Source organism: Amphiura filiformis, chromosome 19, assembly GCF_039555335.1.
Source record: "Amphiura filiformis chromosome 19, Afil_fr2py, whole genome shotgun sequence".
NCBI classification, from domain to species: domain Eukaryota; kingdom Metazoa; phylum Echinodermata; class Ophiuroidea; order Amphilepidida; family Amphiuridae; genus Amphiura; species Amphiura filiformis.
Genome location: NC_092646.1, coordinates 36,975,001 through 37,000,691, shown reverse-complemented (window position 1 = coordinate 37,000,691; position 25,691 = coordinate 36,975,001). Strand labels below are relative to the sequence as shown.

At 35.5% G+C, this 25,691-nt stretch overlaps 1 protein-coding gene across 1 annotated transcript in view; it reads right to left on the bottom strand.

Moving 5' to 3' along the window:
• LOC140140544 (DNA polymerase zeta catalytic subunit-like) overlaps window positions 1–25,691 on the bottom strand; it is a 116,415-nt gene that overhangs the window by 78,556 nt on the left and 12,168 nt on the right. The window contains 1 exon segment of the mRNA XM_072162303.1: window positions 9,877–10,063. Within this exon segment, the coding sequence (XP_072018404.1) occupies window positions 9,877–10,063 (187 nt within the window).

Sequence of the window (25,691 nt, the reverse complement as noted above, 5' to 3'; positions counted from 1 at the left end):
TTTCTAGAAATTAGAAAATGCTTTGAGCATGTTTTAAACAGCTATTAATTGAGCAGGGTAAAGACTTCAGGGCAAAAGTATGCAAAATAAAAGTACCGTGAACATTTATACATTAGCAAAATATTGGCAAAAATTACATATTTTAAATGAACCTTTATATGTACACTCCTTTTAGCTCATTAACTATATTGATTATTGATAAAAACAATGAGATACAAAGAAAATATGTCCGATTTACTTCAAACAAAAGGCATATTGATCAATGTACTTTACCCTACGCAAATAATCTGTTTAAAACATGCTCAAAGTATTTCCTAATTTCTAGAAAATGCCTCCAAAACCACCTTAAGGGCATGCATCATTATTCATTTTGATACTGTATACTTTCAAGTATGATTTACATGACCATACATTTTCTGTTCATAATTCTAACTCTTTATTGCGAACCTGTATGCCTAGGGCTGCCATCATTTTTCAGGATTGAGAAAACCCTGATTTAAAAAAAAAATGTTTGAGCTGAAAAAAAAAAATATTTAACATGTACATGTAGCAGATTAGGGTCCAAAGCCCAAAAATGCTTTGCATTTGGTCTTTTGGTGAAAAAAAAAGGAGTGTCAATGTGATAATGTCAAAATGGGGGAGGGGAGGGGTGCAATAATAATTTTGGTCAGGACCCAAGTACCTTAGGGGCTCCCCCATAATCTAAGGTAACATTCATAATTTTAAGATAAAATCTATAATTTTATGGTTAAATTCACAATTTTAAGATAAAATTCAAAATTTCAAGATAAAATTCAAAATGTTATGCTAGTATTGTTTGTATTACATGCCATGTACATTTGTACACCACAGCCAAATGCTAATAATGAGTGACATGCAAACTAATAATATCCCCATCCATGTGATGTAAAAAGTGAATAAAATATCTCAGTATTAACACGCTACATGTACTTCAAAGCCTAAAGTGGTTGTGATCGATGCTCAATCAACAAAGAGGTTTACACTGAATGAAGCAGACAAGGAAAGGTACTGTATTGATAATAAAAAGGGTTGCCATGACTTTGCGTTTGTAGTCTATGAGATACAGCAAGCATCACATCATCAAGGGAGTGGTGGGTGAGGAGAAAGTAGCCCAATTACCATAAAAATGCACCCAATTACCAATCAAAGGCACACAAAATGTAGTTGGGTAATTTCATTGAACTTGTAGTACAGAAGTACATAATAAAAGGGTTGCCATGACTTTGTGTCTACAGTCGTGTATGTAAAGATACAGCCAAGCATCACATCATCAAAAGAGTGGGTGGTGGGTGATGAGAAAGTAGCCCAATTAGGGAACAAACCAAAAGATCGATGACGTCCTATAAACGAAACTAGTTTCATTTAGGGGGGAGGGGGTAAAAATACTTGATTACGTTTGTACAAAAACATCGGTCTGAAGAATAATTTTCAACATTTCTTTATTATGTTTCTGGCAGGGAGGGAGGGGGTCGGCTGAGAAACTAAACTAGTTACGTTTATAGGACGTCATCGATCTTTTGGCTTGTTCCTTACCAATCAAAGGCACCCAAAATATAGTTGGGTAATTTGTAGTACATAGAAGTAAATAATTCACCCAAAATAGCTGTAAAGTCTGATGTATACTCCACTTCGAGGCTGCAATTTTGCAGGCTGTGAAGAAATTTTAGCTGAAATTTTATAACTTCGCGGACCAGGTTTCTTCGCTTTGCGGAGAGTTGTATTTGGTTCAACTTGGGGTGTAGGCCAGAGAAGTTCTATAAGAAAGCACAGTGCGGGCAACAATTCTTTGCCATACTCGGCGATATTTTGATGGAAGTATACATGAATGCCTTCGCGCGAAGCTGCAAATTAATATTTTCATTCACAGATTCTCGCGAAGTGGCGACAACAGTTAAAAGGCACCTAAAATTGATGTAAAAGAAATCACCCAAAATCAGAAGATGTCCAATTGGAGCACCCAAAATAGCTGTAATTTGGGTTATTTCACTGAATTTAGTAGTAAAGAAATCCTGGGAAGAAATCACCAAAAATCAGAAGATGGCTAATTCATTGACTACACATCCCTTTTCCAATGATCGATCAAAAGTGGCCATAAAACATATAAGAGCAATACCATAAAATGTCACAAAATATCACAAATTAAAAAAAAAAAATCAAAATTATTTGATATAAGAAGGACATTCCTCGTATTCAGAATGCAATTTGATGTGCTCTCAGCCCCACAAAAAATACTGTGCAAATGTTGCTATCTGATCCCTTTAGCATGAAAATTAGTGTTCCCAAAAAATTCCCATTTTGACAGTACTGGATAAACAAGAGCAGCAAGTCCGCTAGATCCACAAGACCTTTCATTGTCTTGTATAGTTGTATGATATAGCTTGCTTACAATTTGAATAGCAAGTTGCGTGTCACAACTCAATCAACATTCAATCAACAAGGCATTTTCATATAGCTCAGACTGATTTGATTATTTTTCTGTATCTTGGAAACCGGCACGCAACAAAAACACTCACAATGGAGAAATGGGCAAAATGAAATGAAGAGAGTTGCAGATGCAAAATGCAGAGAAAATCCAAAGGTTACTGTGTGTATTTTTGCATTTGGTGATGGAAAAAACTCTATTCGACGGGCCCGACTGACCCCAATTTTACATTATGGGGAATTTATTTAGCTGTGTGAAATTAAAATCAGCCGTTTTTTGGCCAAAGTAGATCAATTTTGACTGAAATGTTTAGGGGGAAAAATTTTCAAAATATGTTTGTACAATAAATGTCAGATTTTTTTCCAATTTTGCAAGCTTTTGGTGATTAATTTTTTCAAAAACATTTAGCCTCTTTGAGGGGGAAAAATTAAAATTTTCAAAATATATTTGCAATGTCAGATATATTTTTTTTAATTTGTCAAGCTTTTAGTGATTGGTTTTTTAGCCTCTTTGAGGGGAAAGAACACACACACCTCCACACAAATCATCTAGATTTAAAATATTTTTTTGAAAATTGGTGTGACTGAAAGTTATTATTATGCAGTGCACAATGATCTCCAAATTGAAGACTACATGCACTGTCTGAATTCCTGGTCTGAACCTCAAAGACATTTATTATATGCAGTCATTACGTGGATATTCTTCTTGCCCCCTCCCCCCTGTTTCGAGGCAAAACCCCCCAAATTATGTAAATTTCCGCTTTTTGCGGCAATTTTGGGCAAAATTTGTTGATTTTACCCCGCCCCAGAAATTCACTTTGCCCCCCCAAAAAAAAATAAATCCTGGTGCCACAACTTAGAGTTGATCATTATAGCAATGTAAAATTTCCATCAAATTTTAATTTTGTCATTCTACACTCAAAATGCTGAAATAATAGTTTATATATAACTGTCAGAAAATGTTTCTGTCAAATCAGGTCAAATGTATGCAAAAATAAAAAGGTATTTTTAAGAAACCGCACACATTGGCTAATTTGCCTCATCAAAGTGGAGTTTTATTGGGAATTTGATGTCTTAATCATTGCTCTGTATACCTTCAGTCCATTTAGGTGTCGTTTCGGACATATGTAAAAATTAATTGCAAATATGCCCAAAAAAATCAGGTTTGAACAAAATTAACCAATTTCATATCTAAGACGGTACATTTTGTACAATATGACTATTAATTTAAATTCCAGCACCATTCTCTGAATGGAGTAAATAAATATTCCCCAAGCAGATGACTTCCCCAGCATTTTGTTCTTGCTCTAAAATGCCAAACCTTTTAGAGCTCAAACCAAACAATACCTTCCATTATAATAGTATTTATAGATGGGTTAATGCCATTTGTAATGAGCTCATCAATAGAATGCAATTGCAGGCTCCACCAGTGATTCGTTAAATCAGATTTATGCATTGTTGTCGAGAGACTGGGGAAAAGAATGGGTGTGCTAACATACTATCACAAGAGTCATTATACTAAATTATATGTAGGTGTATGACTTTCTCTGAAGACAATGTTTTATTATAAAAAAATTGTTAAAAGCTGTTTATACATATGTATTAAGTTCTCCACTGCAGTGCATCCGTAATTAACATTACATTAATTGAACATTGCCATGTACTATTGTCTGATTTCAAGACATGAGTGATGTCTCAGAATCATCAAAAAAATGCATAACCCCGCATAACCCTGTACCAATGACCATCACACTTTCTTCTAGGCCATGTCATACATAGACAGGTAGCTGTTGTTCCTACTCACATACCATAACCTTTTGGGACAATCAGAGTGAGACCCATCTCTTACTCCCACACATACCGTATTTCGTCAAATAGTTGCCCCCCCCCCCTCAAATAAATGCCCCCACCACTTTTTTCAACCAAGATGTTTCAAAAATGCCGATATTTCCATGCTATCTTGTGTAGTAAACTTACCAAGTTGCGCACATGGTCGATAATAGTGTCAATAATTGGCGAAAATCTGGATCAGAAACTCGGAAGTGAGCCAGAAGTCAGTGTTTCTAGTTCATAGTTCGTCATTTTATCGTGTGTTTTTACTTTACCTAATGATTTTAACGGGAATTATCGCTCTATAATTGACCTTGAATAAACGCCCCCCCCCCCCTTGGGAAAATGTAACACCCCCAGGGGCGTTTATTTGACGAAATACGGTACTGATACAATGTATTCTAATTATATTATTATGTAAAAGTATCATTTGTATCAACCAGTAGAGCTCAGTAGTTAGTTAATATGATTGGAGATCTGTGGAGTTAACATTTTATTATGGTGACATTAACTTATAGCTGATTCTGTGATTATTATATATCCCGATTTAAGGGGGGTACTACACCCCTGGCCAATTTTGTGCCTATTTTTGCATTTTTCTCAAAAATTATAGCGCATTGGTGACAAGTAAAGCAGTATACAGACTTTTTATTGTACGTACAATATTGTATGTACAATATGTACGTTATTTAATCTATTGTCATTCTATTTCCAGTACTGTTTAAGTTCTAACGAATGTTTGATGACGTAAAATCGATAATATATTTCTGCTAGATATTGTATGTAACATATTATCGATTTTTCGTCATCAAACATTCGTTAGAACTTAAACATTACTGGAAATAGAATGGCAATAGATTAAATAACGCATATATTGTACATACAATATTGTACGCATAATACTCGGAGTCTGAAGCGCTTAAGATATAACTACTGCACTGAAAATTCAGCAACTCAAGACAAGTAGTTATTGATTTATTGATCAAATAGTGGTTTTCCCTCATTTTTGACTGTAACTCCACAAGTGTTGTCTGTGCTGAAATAAAATTTCCAGTGCAGTAGTTGTAATCCTTGCCCCTATAATATACATATCTTACTTGTCATCAATGAGAAAATTGCAAAAATAGGCACAAAATTGGCCAGGGGTGTAGTACCCCTTTAAAATGTAAGCCTATTTGCCAATTAGGGCTTGACTGTTGGAGATTCGTCTGGGAGTCTGTATAGATGACCTACCCAGTACCCAGTTTAGTCGTCTTCTTTTGATGGTTTTGCTCCATGGTTCAGTATTTGTGTTTGTATATAGATCAGCATTTGCCATTTTGTCTAATTTTGTGATGGATATTGTTCTAAGAAGAGTTCTTTGAAAAACATCTAGGTACTCTGTGTTCTAACTTTGTTGTCAGTGTCCATAATTCACTGTTGTGAAGAAAAATGGACCCTACAAAAAAATGTACATAAGCATTAAAAAATTCTCATTTTTGTTGTAATGTTTGCTCTTTTGCATTGCAGAAATTGTTTGAGGTGATTATATGATGCTATTGCTAGACAATCTTTTTATATCTTCGAGTTGAAATTACTTGGTACTCTAGGTCAGTAAACATGAGTAAGATTTAATCTTTCCCTAGAGAAAGTCCTTTTTGAAAAGGACTTCTCTAGGGAAAGATTAAAGCCATAATGTACGATCTTATAATATGAAATTGGTTTATTTTTTTCAAACCTGATTGTTTTGCATATTTGTAATGTTTACACATGTCCCAACTTGCACCTAAATGGAATCGGCCAAATGTGTTGTCTTTGTAGGTAAACAGAGCAAAGTTCGACATATTATCATAATTTAAAAATTATGATAATATGTCCGCCCATAGAACTGCATGTTAAATAGCCAAAATAACCAGTGGGGTTTCTTTCACTTTACCTTGTTATTTCAACTTTAAATGGACATCAACCCTTCCTAAGTTATTACTAATATTATTTCAACATTTTGAATAAAGAATAACAAAATTAAAATTCAACGGAAATCATACATTAAGGCTTTAAATCTTACTCTTTTTATACCTTCGTTAGTATCTAGTAATATTCCTAAGTATTTACATGAAGATAGCACATTCTATTTAGATGTGAACACGCTTTTAGAGGAAGTGAGATATCGATTGAGAGCACATGCATGATGCAATAAATATTTTGAGCAGTGAGGCTATTCAACTTATAAACTATAAATAAGTTGATCTTCATTGGAATGGCTGCTGGCAATAGCTCCCAGACAAGGCATTAGCCAGAGTGGTGTCCAGGTGTCATTTGGACGCCCTGTTTTTAAATTTGGATACCCTAAAATTTTGATTTTTATAATGGAGTGAATAGGAAGTGGACACCCTGATTTTGAAAAATAAGGTATTTTTGACCATTTTGGACACCCTAAAGCCACCCGTCTGACTAATGCCTTGCTCCCAGATCCAACTATGCCTGTTATCGACTGTCGTATTATCGTCGATATGACCCTAAATCCGACATGTCAAAATAAATTGTCCTTCTTCAACACTTTAGGACACATATCAAAAGAGAAGAAAATGAAATTTCTAATGCTATTTTGTCCAAATAAGCTTACCGTATGATCATGTTTTCATCGGTAAGTCGAAAATTACCTCCCAAAGTTGACCAGAACCCGGAAGTAGAACGAATCTTAACTCATATCGGCGTTATTTCAAGCTTATCTATTGACTTTTTCAGCATTTTTAAAACTCATTACGAGTTTCGACACGTGTCAATTGTCATATTTTTTTCCCTGATGAAGTGTTGAATTAGAAATTATGTGTCTATTACAGACCTAGATCCAACAAGCTATTGGCTTCAGATTATCTTTTACGAAGTTCACATAAGCCCCTTTCCATTAGTAGCACAAAAATGTAAATTAAATAGCGATTTTATATTTTTAATATTTTTAGAAAATGTCACATACCTCGGTTTCAATTACTTAATTTGATACAGTTTGCAGTGCCTTTAAAATTTGTTCAGTGCTTTTCATCATGTTGTGCAAGCTAGGCCTGAATGACTAAGTCGCCAATAGTGAAGGTTGTGACTATTTGGCGATAGTCGGGACTTACGACTAATAATTGTCAATTGGCGACTATTCCTGAACGTTCAACAACTTACAAGCAACAAAATTGAAGTAAAGACAGGTACTAAAGGTGCTAAAAATTGTCTAAGAACTTGTGCTACCACCTTGAAAATCTTTGTGAAAGTTAATTATAACTTTACCTATTACTCCTTCCTGTATATATTCAATGTCATGTTGTCCTTTTGCTTAAATACGTACAGCCTTATTGTTGTGAATAAAATGTTCCGATGTGCTGATCGTACTAGTGACGTTCGCCATTTGCATTCATTTGTTATGGTTATGAAGAACCCTCATTTCGACAGGAACACCAATGCAGTGAATGTGTTTTTAAGTGTATTCTGAACAAAAAAAGTAAGCTTGAACTTTAGGACATTTTGACCTTTGATAGTTGGCCATAGTCGTAACCGCGACTATTTGGGTGGCGAATAGTCAACTACTAAAAAAGCCTATGCCGCACAGTGTCATCGACCCTATATCTTCATGGCAGGAATCACCATGGTAGGTTGAATCCACAGCCACGATTAGCCATTTGGTTCAAACCTTTAAAGCTCTTTAAAACTAATAATTAGTCGAGGGACATAACTAAGGCTACTCACAATAGCCGGGTAATCGATCTTGGTTGTGCGTGAATAAGCTTGTATACCCCATTGAGTTCAATGGTCATCGACTTTTATACTGCCTACAGTGAGTGCAGCTGTACTACACGCTGCACGCTGTAGGACCAACGCAATATAAAATGGTCAAATTTTGAGTTCAAAGCGCACGGCCAATTTTCAAAGCGCATTCTAGCGACTATCATATCTGTTCAACACGTATTTTCAAGTGTATGAGACCACATCTGGTTTCTTGAGAAAAATTCATTTATGGAGATATTCATCAATTTCTAACCCAGTATCGGACGATTTTCGTTTGATATCAAAATCGTGCATAGCAATTCACGTGTATCGATCCCGTGTATTCATTTTAGTGTCTCTGCTCCACCAAATAATTATTAGCCAGGCGGTGTCGGTGTGTGTCGTGCAGCCCTAGTGCAAGGCATATCTTGATATGTAGAGTATATACCGTACTATAGAAATGACAATTTTCACGTAACATTGATTTTGTGCTTTTTGTGCTCATCAAGTCTGATGTCTTGGTTTATGTAAGAAACTCAAAGCTAGACGAATGGTACTGCTTTCATAAAAAAGGTTTGCCTTTCTTTGTTTTTGCATTTTTTAACCCTAACCGTAACAAGTATCAAAAGAGCTCAATTCACAAAGTATCTGCACATGCAGGTATCCCATGTGATGCGATTGCATCATCATGCAAACAGTCATGGTCACAGAAACTTGGCCAGCCAAGCTAGACCCCCGTGGCAAAGTGTGTCTGTGCGCTTGTCTGGGGCATTAGGGTAAATAGTCTGCATAGCCAGGTGTATGATGGGAAATCCTCCATAATGGATTGTTACTCATAGGATCCAAAACAGTGAACCTCCAGTGTTTTTTTTTTATTATAACGGCCAACTGATACTGATACAGTATCAGGCTTAGTTTTTCATATGATAAGTATACAAACAGTAGAATTTTTTCTTTAATTCAAGCATGTTGCTTTCTGGCTTACCCCCCGAGCACTACCTGCCAATCTACACATGTAACATTGCCTCTGATTGGTCAATTACATGATATTTTCACTTTAATCACCAATCAGAATGGAGCTTTGCAAATAATTCACCCCAATTCTTTTGTGTGGTGAAATTATTCTAACAATGTTGCTGATTGGGCCAACTGATAATGAAAACCTTTTTTTTGACCAATCGGCAGGTAGTTCTCATGGGTTAAGGAAAATTTGATGGTTCATACTTACATTCCTGTGACGAGGGGTACTTTGAAAACATGATCCGTTGTTGATGATGCCCTCCCTAAGGACACCTCAATGGCTAGATCTAAGCTGTTTGCAAACTGCACTACCTGCCGATCTAACATTGCCTCTGATTGGTCAATTACATGATATTTTCACTTTAATCACCAATCAGAATGGATCTTTGCATATAATTCACCCCAACTTTTTTGCCTGGTGAAATTATTCTAACAATGTTGCTGATTGGGCCAATTGATAATGAAAACTTCTTTTTGGACAATCGGCAGGTAGTTCACATTGAGTTAAGACTGATTTGATGGTTCAAACTTACATTCCTGTGACGAGGGATACTTTGAAAACATGTTCCGTTGTTGATGATGCCCTCCCTAAGGACACCTGGATGGCTAAATCTAAGCTGTTTGCAAACTGAACTACCTGCCGATCTAACATTGCCTCTGATTGGTCAATTACATGATATTTTCACTTTTTATCACCAATCAGAATGGAGCTTTGAAATAATTCACCTCAATTTTTTTGTGTGGTGAAATTATTCTAACAATGTTGCTGATTGGGTCAATTGATAATGTAAACTTATTTTTGGCCAATCGGCAGGTAGTTCTCATGGGGTTAAGGCTGATTTGATGGTTCATACTTACATTCCAGTGACGAGGGATACTTTGAAAACATGTTCCGTTGTTGATGATGCCCTCCCTAAGGATACCTGGATGGCTAAATCTAAGCTGTTTGCAAACTGCAATGTGTATTTATCCAATGGTTCTGTGCCATTGTAGGGAATGTAAATGTACGGGAATACACCGTGGATGTGAAGGCACGTCTTCTGACCTAGAAATGAAAAAAAAAAAAAGGGAAACAAACAAATATTTAAACGAAGATGAATATAAAACCTATTCCTGTTATGTTTGAAAAAAATACAGTTGAATTAAAGATGCAATGTGTAAATAATTGATAGATTAGTGATAACTAGGCCCCGGCAAAAAAAAAACAATTTTTTTGAAGTAAAAAACGAGATCCAAAATGTTGAAAAGCGAGAAAGGCGAGATTTTCCACGAAAAATGGCATAAGAAGCTTTCAAAACGCCCGAAAATGTGAAAAATCAAAAAAAAAAAAAAAAATCCAAAAATTTGCTGCCCTCTATTGTCCAGAACAATAAATAAACAAACCTGCCGACGCGGCCGGCCGGTGTCGAAGAAAATAGTGACAAAAATTTGACCTTGAATTATGTTTTATAGTCAAAATATTCCAGTAATTCAATAAATATAATGATATTTGGCCTAAACTTGAACTCATTTGAAATGAAATGTCAGTTTTTATTGAGTAAAGCATGGCTTTTTCACTCGACCTTGTGCTTGCAATGCTGTTGAATTCTGCACTTTGACGAAGTTGGAACTGCATTTTAATGGAATTTGGCGAATGTTTATGTCATAGAGCAACATTTTTATAGTAAGTGCACTGCTTGGAAACTTTTTTAAAAAGCAAGATATAGTTGGTTAATAGCGAGAATTTGCCAGGCCTTAGTGATAACCATACCAACTCTTCAAAAAACACTACACCAGGCACAAAAAGAAACTAGTCAGTTATATTCATCCTTGCTGTTCAATAACTTGATAATTTTGGATTATTCTGAAATATACATTTTGTTAATTGGACTTTGCTTTCTCATTTGACACCCTGTTCATGAAAAACAAACAAGAATTGATCAAGATATGCGCCTCCAAAGCCTCAAACCCCAAAATCAAAAGTTGCATTTTCAACGATTTTCAATGTGAACGCATCGTTGTATTGCATACAAGCACCACGGGCCAATCAATAAAAGCACACAGTGTAACAAGCACAATTGAATCGTTAAAATTGCAAGTTTTCATTTTGGGGTTTGAGAGTTTGGAGGCGCATATCTTGGTCAATTCTTGCTCAATGTTCACGATCAGGGTGTCAAATGAGAAAGAAAAGTCCAATTAACAAAATGTATGTTTCAGAATAATCCAAAATTATCAAGTTATTGAACAACAAGGATGAATATAACTGACGAGTTTCTTTTTGTGCCTGGTGTAGACCTGAATGTTCCAATTTCAGTTCAGATCAGTGATTTTCAAGAGTTGGCAGGGTTAAATGCTCTAATTCCAAGTACCTGTCAATGCAAAATTATGAAACATGATCTTCATCAAAAGCGTTATCCTTTTTAAAGACAGTTCTTGTTAAGCCCAAATGCTCTTAGACTTCTCTGTAGTGCACTTACCCATACACTAGCTTATTTACAAATAAACCCCGATTTGTTCAAATTTCAGCCCTCGTTATAATTATATGCCAAGATATGCTGCATCTGAAAACATATGTGACTAATATTATTATATTTACCTTTTTACATGACTATTAATTTTATTGAACACTTTTCTTGTGATAAACATATAATTTCAAGTTCAACTAAATGCATTCAGCAATAACACATTTCATATTTATCAACAATCAATTGACCTTTTCGGTAAATCCCATAACCCTTTGCGAGTACACCTAAGAACTCGTCATTTTAAATCCACGCTTTTTGCGCCGATCGCACATCGTTTATCGAACATCATTACTGCGCATTGCAAGTCGGCGTGACGTAAAATGACGAGTTCTCAGGTGTACTCGCAAAGGGTTATGGGATTTACCGAAAAGGTCAATCGACTATAGCATAGACTATAAATTAAAATGCTCCAGGAGCACAATTTGTTGATGCAATATTCTTATATCATCTCCCATAAGCTCATTATCTATATATTCCTGTAACAAAGGTGGAAAATCCTACGTGCCTACTCAATTGAAACGGAAATATGATACAAGCCATTAATTTAATCTTAAAATAAGAAGCTTTTCATCCCCTAAAAATAGCGACATTTACAGATTACTGCATGACCAACCGGTGAAGATATCTTACACTTCCCACAATGCATTTCTCCCATTTTCATTTCCTGTACTGATTTGCTATCTACTGCAACATGGGTCCACAGTGACAAAATGTAAGTACTGAACAGAGCCCATCCAGATCTTGCAAAATACCGTACTGACGCGAGTATAGTCCCACCCCGTTTTTGAGTGAACATTTTTCAAAATTGGGTGTTGGAACTATACTCGAATTTCAAAAAAAAAAAATTCAAAATGTTTTGTTATTTTTAATATGAAAATTGATAATTTGTATTCATGTCATGATTTCAAAATGCATTGAATTTGAATGCATTTTGAAATCATTAATAGAGTATGAAAATTTCTTATATTGCATTTCCAATTGTATAACTTTTTGTGAATTGAGATGAAAACAAATAAAACTTGATACAAATTATCAATTTTCATATTAAAAATAACAAAACATCTTGAATTTTTTTTATTTATTTTTTTAGGTCAACCATGAATGATCCTAGCATTTAGGCCTAGGTCCTGGGACACTCCAAAGCCGAAAAAATAATAACTTTACAAATTTTTTTTTTTTTTTTTTTTAAATTTCTGAAATTGTTCGAAAATTTGGGGTGGGACTTTACTCGAAGGTGGGACTATACTCGCGTCAGTACGGTATGTTTTTATACTTGACTCTCGACCCATTTAACAAGTCTATTCTTAAAATGATAACAAAGGGAACCTGTATAAAGTAATGGGAACATCATTTGATGAAAAGAGGTGACATATCAATAATATCATGTTGAAAAGGATTCTGGGAAGGGTATATATCTTCCCTGGTGATCAACTAACCCATAGACCAATGAAGCATTTCCATCAATCACTGTGTTCATCTTATTACTTAAAAATTATTCTTAAAATTAAAACAAAGGGAAATGTATGTGGTAGTGTAAAAGTAATGGGAGTGTAATGTGATATAACATGTTAAAAAGGATTCTGGGAGTGGGAAGGGCAAGATATCTCTGATGACCGACTATTCCCATTTCCATGGACCAATCAAGCATTTCCATCAATCACTGTGTTCATCTTATTACATAGAATTTATATATTCATCATGTAGTGGGGTTAGGGCAAGAATATCTGCAATAGCTGCCAGGTGTCATATTTTTAGATTGTGTACAATATAGAATGCAGAAACTGTCAGATGTGTATAGGGCAGCTAAATTGCAGATAGGGCGTTCAGGATCTAATCCTTGGATATACAGTGATAATGTCACCAGACTCACAGCAGAACCTTATTCCTTCCCATCATACCTTGCTTCAGAGTAAAAGCCAATGACTTACATCCATCTGAAGCTCTTTCTGTTGAGGTATATTTTGTCACTTAATTAGATCGACCCATGATGCACTGACTAGCAAATCAGTACAGGGAAGAAATGCATTGTGGGAAGTGTAAGGTATCTTCCCTGACCAATGTCCCCACTAGAAAATAGCCAGGTTTGAGTGATCTAGGTCAATTCATGCAATGCATCATGGGTAGATTTGGTTTTCTGTTCTAACAGAATGAGCAATGTCACTAATTATCCATGGTCTGATAATTTTCACAGCACAAAATCCAAACTGTGCGTATCCCGGGGGGGGCACTCACATGTTAAGGTGGTACGGGTATGTGCGGCGGTCAAGGGTCCCTTTTTCAGGCTCTCCGGCAGTTCCTTAAGCCCCACATTTGGATCTGCTCCAGTTCTTTGAGCCTCAAACTCTGACAATAGCTCTTTAAGCTCAAATTTGGAAATAATTTAGAAACTTTTAGCTCAACAGCCTATAATTAGGCCCTAATTTCAGTTCTTCAAGCCCCTATTTTCCCCGAAAATCAGTTCTTAGTTCGCCGCACACCCCTACCAAAATTTAAGTTGAACTCTGGCACCCCTACCCATTTTTTACGAATTTTTTTACCTAAAAAAAATACTGATTTGACTTTTTTTTTCTCCAATCTAAACCCATGTTAATGGATTTTTTACCTAAGAAACGGCTGATTTAACAGTTTTTGGCCCATTTTTTCAAATAGAGACTCATATTTTAGGATTTTTTTTACAAATTGGGACCCATGTTTAGGGTTTTCTTGCAAAAAAGCCTCCCTCACACCTCCCCCATACCTTAAATATGTGAGTACCACCCTCGCCCAACCCCCCGGGCCTGCACCCCCTCACCCAAATAAATTCTGGCTACAGGCCTGGATAACGCCTTCGAAAAACTGCATCAGGTAAGGATGTCGGACAATGCTTTGTTCCTCCAGGTTTTTTCTACTGGTATAAGTGGTAATTTTCGCGTACATTTATTTTCGCGATTTGGAGTGAGAGACACATTTTCACGAATGTTATTTTTGCGATTGCCCAGTTCCTCCCTATACTTGTAACACATTATTGCATATATATTTGTGAGGTGTTATTTTCGTGATTGGAGCTCTAATCGTGAAATGCGTGAAAATAAAACCCTCGCAAAAATTACCACTTATACAGTACTATACTATATGATGGAGGCATAATAACTGTCACACTCTGAACACGCTTGGAAATGCATTATGCCTTATTTTCCTCATTTAATTAGCTTGTTGCTCCCTGGCTGGTCTAAGAGCGTGTTTCTACAGAGCCAAATACCGTTTTGGAAACGGTATGGAACCGTTAATCACTCCTGTGGAAACAGCCTCCAACGCCTTTTTTGGTAACGCCTTTTTCATCGCCAACGGAAACCTCGTTGGAGTAGGTTTTTGCCGTTGACGGCGGGTAGATTTTCTGTGAAACAGACCTAAGCGGTAACTTGCCGATTATTGAGCAAAATCAAACAAAATGGCTGTTAATCAACATGTTAATTGGACAGACGACATGACAAAAACGTTAATAACAGCCTGGGCAACATAACAAGTCCAAACTATTATGTAAAGCCACAATTTCTCCGTGATACGGAAAAACAGAAAAACGGGGATTGCTCACGGAAATTTGTAAATGCTACAAAATAGTGAAAAACTGTGTAAAATGTACAACTTTTCTGTTGATTTGCAAAATATAACAAAAAAAAATGATTATTTAGCAATAATCAACCATTAAACAATCCATTCTAGCATTAATTCTAGGCCTACGATGCAAGATTTTGGCCATACTACCGTAAAAGGTAAGACAAATACACTTTTAAAACATGTTTGTCATTCAGATTAAACGGTATGAACACGCCAACGGCAAAAACCTGTCTGTGGAAACAGCAGGTTAAACGGTAAGATAGCGGTAAGATAGCGTTATCCATTTAGCGGTAACTTAGCGGTGCGCCTGTAGAAACACGCTCTAATTTGTAACACACATAACCTCCCACAATACACACGAACCCTGCCCATTAAAAAATCTATATCACACTATTATAACAGATTTGTTTTCATTTGGCACTAGCATGTTCACCAGCAGTATAAAGGATCACTTTTTGATCCAAAGTAACCAGTGCTAAGGCTTAAAATAAAAAATCCCATTTAAAAGGGAAAGCCAGCCTCAATGTAGAAGTGGTCTTGTAATTAGTTTGGGCCACCGTGAAAGGAACTTGAGGCTCACGCTTACACATCCATTATGTTTCATTACAGTCCACCAAACCATGATGAGAACATGCACACTGAAACAGCAAAAAAGAGTTTGTTTCCAGTTGGCCATGTGCATTTTTCTTTGGCGTAATACTGCATTATTTGAGAAAACCAAAAAAACAAAATTGTTCAAAGATATTTTTCTCATACATTTTGTTCAAGCAATATGAAAATTTGTGAAAAGTGTTACTAGCTTTGTGTCTTTTAAAAGAACACAAATGCAATTTTCGTCAATTTGAATATTTAGGGATGGGTAAGTTGTTATGGTGGGCTGAAAAAATTGGCATGGAAAATCAAATTTGGTGCTTTTCTCAAAATGCTAGTTGGATTCCTTGCATCAATGCCTTTCTGAAAATGTATAAAATATTACCCTGGTATGTACTTTATATCATCATTTCTTGTAAAAGATACAATACAAAACAATGTCTAAAATTTGAGTGATCCTGCCTCCACCCTTAAGTTGATAACTGCTTTAATTGTTTGTTTTAAATGTGACTTTTTTATATCAAGCCTTTACCATGTTGTGGAATGGCTATAAAAGCAAACTCTATTCCTCTGTTTTGATACATCCTAATCTATCTCTCATCAACATGACAAAACACTTTCTCTTTCATTTGCAACTTTTGACTATCATTATTAGCTCTGCTTTGTTTTTCCTGGAAGTACATGTACATTTTACTAGCAACATTTCTGGTTTCCCCTGAACCTTTCAACCAGTGGAAGTATATTGTGGTTACTGAGCCATGGATCTTATAACATGAAATTGGTATTTTTTTAAACCTGATTTTTTGTTGCTATATTTGTAATGTTTATACATGTCCCAACTTAAAACAAAATGGAATCGGCCAATTTTGTTGCGTTTGTAGGTCATTTGCCAGTCCATGTTAAACGGATGAAATAGCCATTGGGGTTTTGCACTTTATCAGCTATTACATGTACATTGTATTTCAGCTTAAAATGGACAGAAACCCTTCCTGACAGTTATATTACTAAATTATATTATTTCACAATTTTGGGTAATAACAATACAAATTTGACTGAAATCGTACCTTAATATCTCTTATTTTTTTAATTGAGATTATACTTTCAAGGTACCGTAATTATAAACCTGTTGATGTTAACCAATTACCTACAATTTATTTGGCTTATAATTAGCGAGAAAAAATGAGACTTACAACATCATGTACTGATATAGAATGGTGTGCATACAGTTGGGTGGAGAACCTTGCGCAAGTTGTGCATTGTGTAATACGTGACTGGCACACGCTAATGTGAATTTACGTAAGTTGGGATTTTATTGATGGAAACTTAATTTTCTGCTGGTATTCACTGTACCTTTGGGCTGATATTCTAGCAACCCAAATCCGGGGGGTCACTCTCACACCCACCCACGTTGAAGCGTTCGGCTGTTAAAGACCCTAGACGTCGAAGGGTTTGGCTGAATTTGACCCCTAAATGGCGATGCCTTCTGAAAAAATACCCCTTTTTCAAAGAGATGTCGGCGACGCCGTGTGGTGAAAAACATACCCTTTTCGATGCTTTTCTTGGGTGCGGGTGCGTAGCAGGTCAAGTGGTGAGTGACCCCCCACCCCCGGTCAGCCAAGTGGCAACTAGCAACCCTGTCTACTTGTACAGCTTTTTTCCCTTTTAATTATTCACCTGTATGCATTCATCAACTATTGTTCTTTTCATGCTCATTACTACAGAATTTTAATTGAATAAAATACAAAAGAACAAGATTTGGGATAAAATTAGCTATTTGGAAAGAACTCTATTTTGGTGGCATAAACTTTTCGCAAAATTTGCGTAAATGTTTGTTCGGCCCATGTTGCAGTAGAACATCTGAGTTCCAAAACAAGTCAATAATGGTTGATAACAAAGACAAGAACCTACTAAAACAATTTGAAATTATTTTTAAAAGTAGGCAACATTTTTTTTAAAGTGGACACCATATTTTTACCGGATTTCTGTACTTTATTTTAATTCAACAGTTAAATAGTGAATGGAGACATTCCACATGCACTGAATTCACCATGTTCGGTGAAAATATGAGATCTACTTTTCAAATGTTGTACTTTTCTTTAATAATTTCAATTTGTTTAAAAAGGGTCCTGCTTTTGTCCATTGGTCCAAAATGAGAGGTAGGCCCCTCTGACAAAAATGACAAAAAAACTGTCAATATTTTATTTTTAATGCTTACACGTTTAGCGAATATTTTTAAACAGTTACTGATGTTTTTAAAAACATTTAAGATTGACAGCTATAGTATGCTATAAATGACGAACATACAACTTGCTGAGAATTTAAAGCCTTGCCATTCACTTTGAAGCTATTAAGGCCAAATAAAAAAAATAAACATGTTTCAAGTTCCCTCCTGCTTCCTTTTTTTAAGGTTTCTTCAATTTTATTTTTATTTTTTGAAATTCAGTTAATAACTTTTTAACAAATATGTCTTGGAGATTCTTTCTACAGCCTTGCTAATAAACAATTTTGGACAGTTCATAAGATCATAAGAGGGGCCTATAACGATAACATAAAAAAGCCTTTTCCTTTTTCCATGCATTATTAAATATTGTATGTATCTGCTAAAACAGCTCTAGCGTATGGGTTTTACACCGATTTTGCGATAAAAAATAAAAAGCCCCTCTTCTTTTTCTTTTTTTTATAGAAAATGCGGACATGTTTTTTATTTCACTTGGCCTAATGTAAAAAAAATTTTAGGGTCTCTAATTACTGGCACTCATGACACTGACTTTAATTTGATTCTTCCAGCTCTTCACAATAAAATGACAATGAAAATCAGCAAGCCTTGTAGTTATGCTATATAATTTTCTTGCATAATTTCGTCTGAGGTCTAGCTCTTTTAGTTGTCATGGTCAAGGCCACGCAATGACTTACATGTTATGGCATGATTGGCATCTACCATTGAAGCAACAATATCGGATTGGAAAACGCCGGCATATTAAAATTGTACTTGAGTACTATAGCACTGTACGCACTATCTCTGGGTATTATCTGCAACAATGGTCTCATATTATGCATTACCTATAAGGTATGCATATATTTCCCATATCCGGGGGGTGGGTACACACAGATATGGCCCTGCGTTACAAGGTGGGAGTACTAATAAGTGGGTGGTGTGACATTTTTCTTAAAATATGAAATGACTTTAGTTGTTTAGATATGAAGATGAACACCTACAGATTTTATTTTGATATCATTTTAAAGCCTATTCTTTCTTCTTTCATTTGAAACCAAAGCCAGCCTTCTCCACCAATTCTAATTAACTTTATGATTAATTATGCTAACGAGCATGCAGGTGGGCGGATATTGGGACACGGATATTGGGACACGGTACCATAGAAACTGTATGGGAAAAGCGGCATCCCAAGTTTGGTTGAACTTTATTTGATTCTACAAACTAAAAACATGTCTAGAGGAAATGTTATTTGATTAAAGAATTAATAATATGTCATAAGTAGTCTTATAAAACTTTAATTTTTGTAAAACTTCAATTCAATTAGAAGGATTAAGTAATTAACAAGCTCAGATTCCTGATTTACGGCTTCCGATGAAAGCATTATTTTACAGAACTTACATGTACGTACAATGTTTACCTCCGTATTTCATATCCAAGTGTTTTGCATTTATATTACAATGTACATTGTTAATCTTAAACATGTTCAAAATTACATTTTTATTAATTAGAAGGGTAATTAGGTATCAAGAAAGGATTAATTATTAAGGTGCAATGTGGGGGGGGGCTTCAGAAAGTCGAAGTACCAATGTTGCTGAAAATTCAATTGAACCTGTTGAACCAACTGAAGAACAGCTTAATAATAATATGTATGATTTGATATGCAAGGGATCATTTGTTGCTATTATTAAATCTGGTTCTGATTCCCTACATGTATATGACTACCATTTGTTTGAATTGGAATCAGACGGAGTTATTACTGTTGATGAGCAAACACAAGCACAGTCAGATTTTAACTACACTTTTGGAGATGAAGTAATTGTTGTTTTACCAAAAAACATCAAGGCAGGGTTGCTTACTTGATCCAAGAAAAGTTATTATCCCAAAGCAGAGCATAGTATATAAGGTATTGACATAAACTCCATCACAGAAAAAATCTACTACAAACCTTGTTGTTCTTCAAACTGAGGATCACGAAGACATTATATGCTCAATATAAACATATGCTTGTAGAATGACTTATTTTGATATTTGTATGTTTGAAATTTGTATGTGAATATGCTTCAGTGAGTTTATTGATGATTTTTTCTGTTTAATCAGGCTACTTTTTACTAATCATATTTGCCTTTATTGAAACACACTACACATATTTCTGCCTTTTCGTTGTTTTATTCAAGTCGCGAGTAGTCAATTTTCATTCAAATTTTTGGGGTCAAGTAATATGTCAACCCCCAATAAACTCTACATATTTGGAAAGGCCTTGGCTTAAGGAATTCAAATCTGGCATTTAATTTCATGTAGGGTATATCATAATGAAAATATGAAACTTTTTTCAGACACACTTTTTTTGAAAAAATTCTTCCCTACTTTGGAATATAACATTCTAGGGCATACTCCCACCACAAAAACAATGTCATTTTTGGAATCCTTGGACAATTTCCTTTCAGAAAATGTATAATTTTGCTGAGGTAGGGTCAATACTTTTCAAGATATGGTATTTTGAATGCGGGAAGACGTAATTTTCAGAAATTTATGGTGCGTCACGAAAGAGGTTCCCACCTTATATCGCATGGCCATATACAAACGCTACATGGGGATGTGCCTCCGAAATGGGTTACTTTTTCACAGACAATCCTAAGACATGGGTCTATGTTTTGAAGAAAAAATCCTTAGACATGGGTTTCCATTTTAAATTTTCTGTGCTATGTGTGAAAAACATGCGGGAAAACATGTTGCTTTTAATATTTTCTAGCTCAATTCCTTAGAGGGGTCCTTATTTCCTGAAAATCCTTAGATATGGGTCCCTATTTTCGGTAAAATTACCTTAGAAATGGGTATGGGTTCGGAAGCTTGAGCTGCACATCCCCGTCGAAAAATAATCCAAGTCCCCCCGGGCCATATCATGTTCAAAATGAACGAAAAATGTATTTTTTGATTATGTTACAACTTATAGGTATTGACTCCCTCTAATAATTAACACCAGGAGACCTCGCCACTTCTACGCAATCGCTGAGGAAAATGGAGGTACATACGTAATAAAAAATTATCAAAATTAATACCATTGATAAAATAAGGAATGCATAACATCCAAGACCTGGTGTTCTGGATGATTTTTGTCCCATTTTCTTGTGACATCTGTTGTGGACCATTTTGCCGATAAAATAGCTAGGTTGTCAGTGCGACATCATTTTTGGTCATCTTGTACATGTACATATATGGCTAAATCCAAGGACAGGGAAAATGTGTGATGCGCAAAAAACGCTGAAAATTGCGCATTTTGGGTACAATCACACATTTTAGGTCCGACCGCGAATTTTAATATTTGCCCTAGAAATAACCATTTTTCAAGGACTCATTTTCCAAAAACCTGAAGTTTAAAATCTGAACGGCAATTATTTTTCATGATCTTTTAGAACTGTTGCACAGTTTGTGTTATTCACTGTGTCAAAGACTTAGATACAAGGCAGTGGCGGGAGCATGGGGGAAATGCCCCCAGTCAGAACCCTTGCCCCCTGTTGCCCCCCCCCATAAAACCCAAAATTACGAAAATTTCCACTTTTTACCTCAATTTTGCGCAAAATTTGTTGATTTTGCCCCTGAAATTCACTTTGCCCCCTCAATTTGCCACTGATACAATGGCTCTGTCATCCACCTTTGCACAATATTTTTGTAGGACCTGAATGCTCACATCAGACACACCAAATTGCATTCTGAATACGAGGAATGTCCTTCTGATATCAAACAATACAAATTTTATGGCAAATTTCAAAAAAATCTAAATCATTTGTTGTTATCAGAATGACATTCTTCGTATTCTGAATGCACCATGGTACAAAATAGTTCTGCAGGCATTTAAACTTATGATTCAAAACTTAATTCAGAAATCAACTGGCAAAAATGCATTAAAATAAAATCCGTATAAATATTTCACCTATACAATACTTCTGTATTCGAAAATTCTGCACACAAAAATAACCGCTTATTCAGTACCATCACTCACCACACATGAACAGCTACATCATTCTATTCATTAAAATCGGTCATTAGCAGGTAAATTTGAATTAACAATAGTACCACAGACTGCAAGCCATAATCAATAGTCAGCCTATTTTTAACAGGCATTATTTGACCTTGGGAATCTATCAGATAGGGCAAAACATGGGAAAATAATAATTGCTCCTGAATACAAAGTGTACGTTTTTGCATGAGCAAATGTTCACGCTAAATTTCCTTATATCTATAGCGTTATGCAGCAGGGGGGAAGGACCTTTTAATTACAACCAGAAGGGTGTTTAAGAATGTGTACAGGTTGCTAACTAAAATTTAATGGAAAAAAAATACTCATCCTTATTCCAAAAGAGAGACCTACATTGTAGCTCGAGATACTCTAGCTAAAATACAGGTTTACATTTACTATCTTACATTATCTTGCTGTATTTCAGCTAGAGCTCCAAACGACAAGCTTCCGGGTTTTTTTGGAGAACAATACTGTTACGTAAGATGAATAAGAAACCCGCCTCGTAGCCCGCCCTACTCATTATTTCATTGTACTTATTGCAATTTGCCTCCACACATTACGTAATCAACACAAAGCTTTTGTGAGGATTAGTGAGTGGATAAGAAATTGACAGCGGAGGATACGAAGGACACGCCGATTGCTAGTTGTCAATCATGAATTGCCGCAACGTTTTAACATTTTACTGCATGGCATTCCGCAAGCACCAATACAAATTATGCCGTATTTTTCCAAAGATCATCTCATATGAAGTAAGCTGAATGCGATCTGTACTTTTGTAACATTCCGATCGCTTTTGATCACCTATTATCGGCGAATTTGCTTGAAAACACGTGAGTTCATGTTGTGTAAACATAATTAGCATAGACACAAATGAAATTACGATGCAATACAATGCAATTTGAATGCGCTGCAGATCTATAGAAATAAGGCTGCCCGGTTTTATGCAGAATTAGACCACGTCTGGAGAGACCCAAAAACAAACTAATCATATCTCATGATTTCTGTTTAAAAATTCTGGAAAATTTTCAAAATTTTGCTGAAGAATCAGCATTTTGTCCATATTTGGGGGAAATTTGAAGAAAAAAAGAACACCCATCTCTAAAGTTACACCAAAAAGACTGAAAATGTACCCCAATTCTGCCACATATCATCCATCGTTCCACTAAGAACCCCGGCCTGTCAAATACTGTGTATAATACAGAACCACAAATGATGAAAATATACCCAAATATGATGGAAGTATGTATCATCTTTGGGAGTCGACCCTCCCCATCAAATGTGGTGTCTTTTGGTGTCACATTAAATATACATCAATGCTCTTAAATGATTATTTCGTGATCCGAGCATCCTCTTTTTATGACATTTTTCAGTAGACAAATTCCGAAGACGAAGCTTATTCCCAAAATGTCAGTTGATTCCGATTTTGTGCGAGTTATGCATGATTATGTATATCACACTGCTCCATAGGCCACTGAACAATTTCATTCTGGTGTACTAGAACGTAATTCAAATTTGACAATACTTTTGCTATTTTAAACAAATTAATCCGCAAGAAATTTTTTGTACAAACATTATGTACCCAGAGGTTTCCAGTGGTATAAAAAATCTCAACTTTTTTGAGAACAGTGGGGGGATGAGGCTGTGGATCACGAAATGCCCCTTTAAAATAGCAACAAGTTTTAACCATCCACAATTAATATACATCAATATATGGATTATATTTGTAACTAATGCAACATTTGTACTAGTACATAAAATATGACAAACATTTTGGTGGCGCAAAAAGTTACTGTGCACGGGAAATGATCCAAAATGCATTAAAATCCATTACATTAACAGCAAAGCCAGTGAGCCGTTGTTGGTTGGAACACAGACCCTAGAATTCTAGGGTCTGTGGTTGGAATCTATTTACTGCAGACATGATACGATCAACCAAGGTTTTGCTGCTTGTTGCTTGAAAAAAACTGTTTGACAGATATCGCCGGAAAAAATTGTTCTTTTTTTGTTCACAATTTGATATATCTTGAACAGCATCATAATCAATTTAAGGCTTTTTTATTTTGTTTTTATCTGTGCATTTGATAATATTTTTATATGACTTATGGTATAAAGCTACACTATGTAAACTTTAACAAATGCAGTGGTATGCACAGAATAAATTGGTATATGCACCTTACTATTATTAGTAACCTTACACATCCCCATATAATAATATTTTTATTACCGCTATTGTGCAGGCCCAGCTAAATAACTATGACTATCTACATGTACTTACTGCATTAATTTTTAGAGCCATTTCACAATGATTGCATGGCTGCATTTTAATGGGCATGCAAGTCTTACACTGTAGTTTGTTATTAGGTATAGTCATTCATATGTATCCATTCTCCAGGTAAAGAATAAAAAATTATGTTTATTGTTGAAATATAAGAATGCAATTTAAAATGGCAATGGGTTTGCTGCAGTGCTGCATAGATTATAAAAACACTTCGATAATCTATGAGTGCAGCGACCTTTTGAAGCATGTAAAAAGGTATCTGTTGCATGTGTGCTAGAACAACTTGATTATTTAGTGATGTCCCGGGCCATTTATGGAAGGGTCCCTTGCAGCAGACAGGGTCCAGGGGGCCATCACCATGTGCCAGTACAGGTCCATTTATTGAGGGTACAATTTTGATCTCATCCCACTTACCAGCTCTCACCAAGCCTTGAAATAAGCGGACTGGAACCAGGAGCAATTTGTTTTTAAACATTGCTCCTGGTTCACCAAAATTTTCAAGAACCAGGAGCAATTTCTGAAGAAACAGGAGCAATATTCAAATAGTAAACCATTTTCTTCATACAATCGACTGCTCCTGGTTCATGTGAATTTTACAAGGATCAGGAGCAATTCATGGCTTAGCGAGGGCAAATTTGCTCCGGGTGCCTGCTTATTTCAAGGCTTGGCTCTCACAGAATTTGACTGTTTGTAAGGGCTGGCATGATTTAAATTTAAATGTTGAAAGTTTATGATTTAAATCAACTTTTTAATTTTTACCATTTTTGATACATAATTTCACTTCATTCCTAATGCTCCTACAACTTTTGGATACAATTAAATAGTCTATGATGTCATTTTATCTATTGCTAAAAATTTATCTTCAAGGCGCAGAATTCAACAGTTTTTTCCCCCAAGATTTTCCCCAAGAAGTTATAGAGGGAGAAGATGAAGAGAACAGTTGTTTTTCCTGTACTTTCTATAAAAAAAAATTTCCCATTCTCTGGACATAAGTGAACTTCAATTGGTAGATGTACTGTCTACACAAATTTTTGTGCATGAAATTGATCAGCACTGATCCATAAAATGCATTACTCTATTAAAAGCAGCATGCTGTGATAGTTCCATGTCACACCAAATTTTCTTTTTAAAATAAGTGTAGGATTTTCTTTTGATCAATGACATGGCAAGTTTATTTTGCTGAATTTACCTAGATATAAAAACTACAATGTTTATCAAAATTAAAGTCCCATTCAGTGATCCCAGTGCAAGTGTAAAAAAAAGTGTTTATAAATTGCTTAAAAGTGAAGGATAAGTCATTCAAATTGTCATTTGGTATTTTTGAAATGAAAAATTTGGCAAAAAACAAAGAAAATAGTATTATTGACAAAGTTGAAGCCCCATTCAAATACTATGTAGCTAATTTATAGGCCTACGTACTGTCAGGACCATATTTCCTCAAATATTCGCCCCCCCCCCCCCCACCTTCTCAAATAA